Source organism: Camelina sativa, chromosome 9 (assembly GCF_030686135.1).
Source record: "Camelina sativa cultivar CO46 ecotype springtype chromosome 9, ASM3068613v1".
NCBI classification, from domain to species: domain Eukaryota; kingdom Viridiplantae; phylum Streptophyta; class Magnoliopsida; order Brassicales; family Brassicaceae; genus Camelina; species Camelina sativa.
The window spans coordinates 10,518,380-10,523,147 of NC_141888.1; the positions used below are offsets into that span (position 1 = coordinate 10,518,380).

The 4,768-nt window shown below is 36.5% G+C and overlaps 1 protein-coding gene across 1 annotated transcript; it reads right to left on the reverse strand.

Moving 5' to 3' along the window:
- Positions 1 to 441: 441 nt before the first annotated feature.
- LOC104710815 (O-fucosyltransferase 27) lies at positions 442 to 4,208 on the reverse strand. Its single transcript, XM_010427471.3, has 10 exons — positions 3,595 to 4,208; positions 3,233 to 3,317; positions 2,993 to 3,063; positions 2,807 to 2,895; positions 2,467 to 2,710; positions 2,266 to 2,378; positions 2,084 to 2,174; positions 1,859 to 1,987; positions 1,242 to 1,792; positions 442 to 1,158 (listed from the first exon to the last, which is right to left on the reverse strand). The coding sequence occupies exons 1-10, from the start codon at positions 3,790 to 3,792 to the stop codon at positions 684 to 686; spliced, it is 2,046 nt and encodes a 681-aa protein (XP_010425773.2). The 5' UTR covers positions 3,793 to 4,208; the 3' UTR covers positions 442 to 683.
- Positions 4,209 to 4,768: the final 560 nt, after the last annotated feature.

A 4,768-nucleotide genomic window follows, 5' to 3' on the forward strand; every position in this document is an offset into this window, starting at 1 on the left:
AAGCTGTATTCATAAGGCTTACATTTTCTCCTAGAAAATATATATATATATATATATATATTAGAGTAGTGAATGCATAGCATTAGATAGAGTGATAGACAATACAAAACGAAAGCCTATGTGATCGCTTCTGGTAACGATCACTCAAAGTCGTCTATAAATTAGTTGGTTTGGTGTTTTGATAATCCCTACCTTATTCACCTGAACTTCCGACTCTGTTATCGCATTCATTGCTGCTCTCATTCAATAGACGGCTAATAAAAGCTAGATTCTAATTTGCTACCCACCCAAATAACATGAAGAGTATTCGGCTAACCTGAGCTAGTCATCTACTATCTTCTATCTCCAGTGCTAATCACTAAGCTATAACATAAAAATCTAGCAATACTAAAAAAAGAGATGAGTCATTTAATTTGCCTCTAAGATGATATTACAAAAATATTTAGTACGTTAGGATTATGTTATTAAAAATTACTAAACTGTTGCAAAATTGATCACAGGAAAAAGAAGAAAATAAATTTTTCTAATACACAACCTAATAACCAGGCTATAAACTATTTTTGAGAAAAAAGGTAAATACCACAACCCAAGAAGTGAGCTTCCTAGTTAGATCTACCGGCGACTTACTCATTGTCTATTGCATCTTCAATCAAAATCCAGTTCTGTTTCTGATGACTCAGAGCTTATCTTTCGCCGCCCTCAAGCTCTTCTTGATCTTCAAGCTGTCCTTCTTCCTTGTTGTTAGCTTCAGAATTTACAGTCTCATTGTTACTATTACTGTTCCCTCCACTTTCCTTGCGACCAAAGAACAATCCTGAAGAAGATGAGTCCTCTTCATCAAGATCCTCTTCTTTCTCTGCATTTTTATTCTCCTTTGATCTTTGCCTTACAACGCCATCCATCCATGGCGGACAGCGGTGTGTAACCCCAAGATCTGCTTCAATCAGTGAGGCGTTTGAAACAGGATGGGTCCGTGTAATGCAAGAACATTCAGGTACAGGATGCGAAAGAAAACTAAAGGCTTTTGATCTCTTGGAAGATTCGAATAGACCCTCGAGTATGCTTCTCTTGAGAAGCTTCCTAACTGATGTTATCCAAGTGTGATTTGCCTCGTACATATGGTCTCGGATCTCTTCCAATAGCATTGCAATTTGTTTCCTACAAGTATGACAAATATTAAGATTACTATTCTGCTATGAACAAAATCTATGAATGTCTTCAGAACAGGATGTTACATTTACCTGTCTGGTCTAAAAGTCTTAGAAGAAGCAGACTGATACAGCCGGTGACCCATCACTAAACTAGCAAAACTCGGATGTCCTTTCCCATCACGATCAAATCCCGAGATAAATACATCTGCTTCCACGCTAACAACATAATCAACCGCTTCCCACAACAACTTGTGAGCATTAGTTCTCAACTCAATAACCGTGCTTTCGGGCTCATTGTCACTCTCAGCTACCCAACCCCACCAACCTTCAATGTTGTAGTACTTTGGTCTAGCAGGTGGAGGTGGAAGCGGTTGAGGCCTTTGTGTTGTGCTCTTCAGTGAATCATGTTTCGTTTCTTCCTCGACCGAAGGTGGTGCCATTGTCTTGATATCTTTATGTTTCGCCTCACGACCATACATCTTAGCAAGCTCCCAGCTAGTACTAAGAGAAGTTCGGTCAACGACATTCTCAAACATGCCATGTAATGGAATTAGTGTTCTCTGCCCACCAAAAACCTCTCCCCCAGCGACATATATGATTGTGTCCCATGAGTATCCATAAGCTCGTAGAAGAATACCAACCTGAGATAGAATCCAAAGCATTTAACTTCGAGTTAAAATCTGTATATATTTATACTGTTTGCTTACTTCTTCTGGCATCAGAGGGCATAACCCCGCTAGGCGTTGCTCAGCTGAGTCTATAGAGAGCTTCCCTTTGACAATCCCACGTTTTATCATCCAAGCTCGTTTATGTTGAATCAGCTCGGTATGGACATCCTTTGAGTAGCTCCAAAATGCAATAAACACATTAATCATAATCCACTATGAAATAGCTTTTTCCCTAACTTGACAATACTATAAACTTTAAAGTACCTGGAACAGTTCAGCACAACCATGATAGGCCAAAGCTTCTCTTGTCATCCCTGGATCATAGGCTATAAAAGGTCGACCCAAAGGTTTCAGCCTGTGGACATTACACGTAAATAGTCACAATGGCGTTAAAGGAAAAGAAAAAACATCAAGAAATAATGCACATTGGTCCTGAAGAGACTAGCCTTTGCAATACTTTAGTGGAAAGTTCTTGAACTTCTTTTCGAAACTGTAACGCGTGGAAGGCAACCCTACACCGTAACCTCTGATATTCTTCAAGATCACTTGGAAGTATAGCCTACATGAAGAGAAATAGTAAGAATATAGTCAATGATCAATACTTTAGAGAAATGATTGTTAACAAATAGGGGGTAACTTTTCACTACTTGTAAGCATCCACCGTGAGGGACAACTAGTTCAACGACCGAGTGCTTAATGAGAACAGGTAGAACATGGTGTAAGTAGTAATAAGGCGAAGATCCGTAAGAGACTTTAAATGAAGGGATTTGTTTCTTTCTTCTAGCCCATTTGAGATTCTTGGGTAGAGTTTTAACAACTCTAACATCATTTGCAAGTGAAGCCATGAAGTGCTCTTCATTATACAAATACGCAAAGCTCTTGAATTGTGAACTGCTCGTAAAGCAACAACGAATAGATGAAATAAGAGCAAAGAACCAAATCAAAAGCACCAAAGTAAAAGTTTTAAAACAAATTAAGTCTCTGCACCTAATTCCTTTACTGCTAGTTGTTGATTGAATCTCAGGAATCACCAGAGTAGCGTTAAGAAGCCGAGAAACGGCTACAACATCAGGAATCTAAGGAAAATGACCAAAAGTAAAAATGCCATGAGAAGTGTCTGTCACACACACTTGATTGAAAATGTCAAGATAATCTTGAATATTTCTTTCTTACCGAGTTTCTAATCTCATGGAAACCACCTTGTATCCTAACAAAAACAAAACCATTTGTCCTTGCCGGAGGATCTGTTACCCCCCACCAAATCACAAACCAAATATTAAAAAAACATAAGCAATACAGAACACCAATCTTATTGAACTAATCAAAAACACAACAAGGTCAACTTAAGATATGGTTCCGGATCCGATAATGTAGGGAAAAAGACATGAATTAAATTGTAAATAAGAAAATAACCTGAATGAAAACCTCTGGGAGTAGCATCAGGAAGTAATGTCTCTACATGCCTTGTTGGTCCCCAAAGTCTTCTATACAATGGCGTCTGCAACATACATACATAAGTTGTAAGTTGTAAGATCATCAAAAGCTAACAGTACTAAAAAACCAATTTGATAAATAATTAAACTAAGAAAGGAAGAGAATCATGATTGCAAAACTACAACTTAAAAAGCATTAAATCTTTTTGTTTAAGGAAAGAAGAAACGATTCTATAGATACCCAGAAGAAAAGAACAATGGCCCACTTGAGCAAATTAAAATAAAAATTTCGTTGTGATTCAACAATGGAGATCCACTAAACATAAAGATGAGATTTTTTACATGTCGAGCGAATCTGGGATTTTCAAAGACAGGTCTCCAAGAGAAGATAGTAACAGGGATAGAGTAATCGGAGACTGAGTCATCTGTGAATCCAGCGAGAAGAAAATGGACAAGAAGAGAGAAAACAGACAAGACAAGACCAAGAAGACCAATCCATTTCATGCGCGACTTCAAGAACACTTTGCCTTCTCCCTTCATCCCTCCAGATATAAAGTAAAGTGAAGTGAATCGAGTTCTCAGTTAGTTCTTTTTACTAATGGACGACATAACAGAGACTAAGCGCAACATTTGCGCCAACACTACTTTATATTTTACTTAAAAATAGAGAAAATAAATAGAGAAAATGATAGGATTGTTCTATATATAGAGCAACTCTATTCCCATTTCTATATTTTTATACTAACTCTATTTTCAACTCTAAAATAGACTAATATATTAAAGGAAAACTATATTTTTCAACTCTAAAATAGACTAATATATTAAAGGAAAACAATATTTTATTTTAGAGTTACTTTATTTTATAAAAAAATATAGAGATATACATTGAATGGTGGATAGAAAGAAAAATTGAAATCGGAAGAGAGAGTGGTGGAGACACGTGTGAGAACATGTCTGGAGAAGTAGATCGGTGTTGATCGGACAATGGGTTGTTTGTTCCCTCTTTCTCTCTCTGCTCTCATTGAATTTACTTTTTTTGTTTATCCTAGGCGCCTCGATCGCGCGTGATTCTCACTTTTTACAGCTCTCTTGGACTCGGACGATACTTTTTTTTTCTTTAAAACAAGAATTTTAATAATAGGTTTTTTTCCCAATTTTAAAAGGGAAGTTTACTATACTAGTACAATTGGTAAAAAGGTTTGGTGTTTAATGGCAATTTCGTCCTCAAAATCGTGTATTAGAAAGAAAAAAAAATAATTAAAACAATGTCATAGTAATTAAAAGTCACATATAAAAGAGAGTGTTAAAAGGAAGCTATTATTGAAGGGAAAATATTCCGCCAATTCGTAAGTTTATCATTGTAGTGACAATAGAGTTAGATGGGATTGGTAGAGTTAGTGAATTGATTTATGGTTTTTATGAGAGTAATGTGGTAGATTGAAGTAGAGTAGCGGTAGAGTCGTAGTTATGTGAGAGAGTTAAAAAAAAATTAGTAGAGTTAAGCAGAAGAGATATA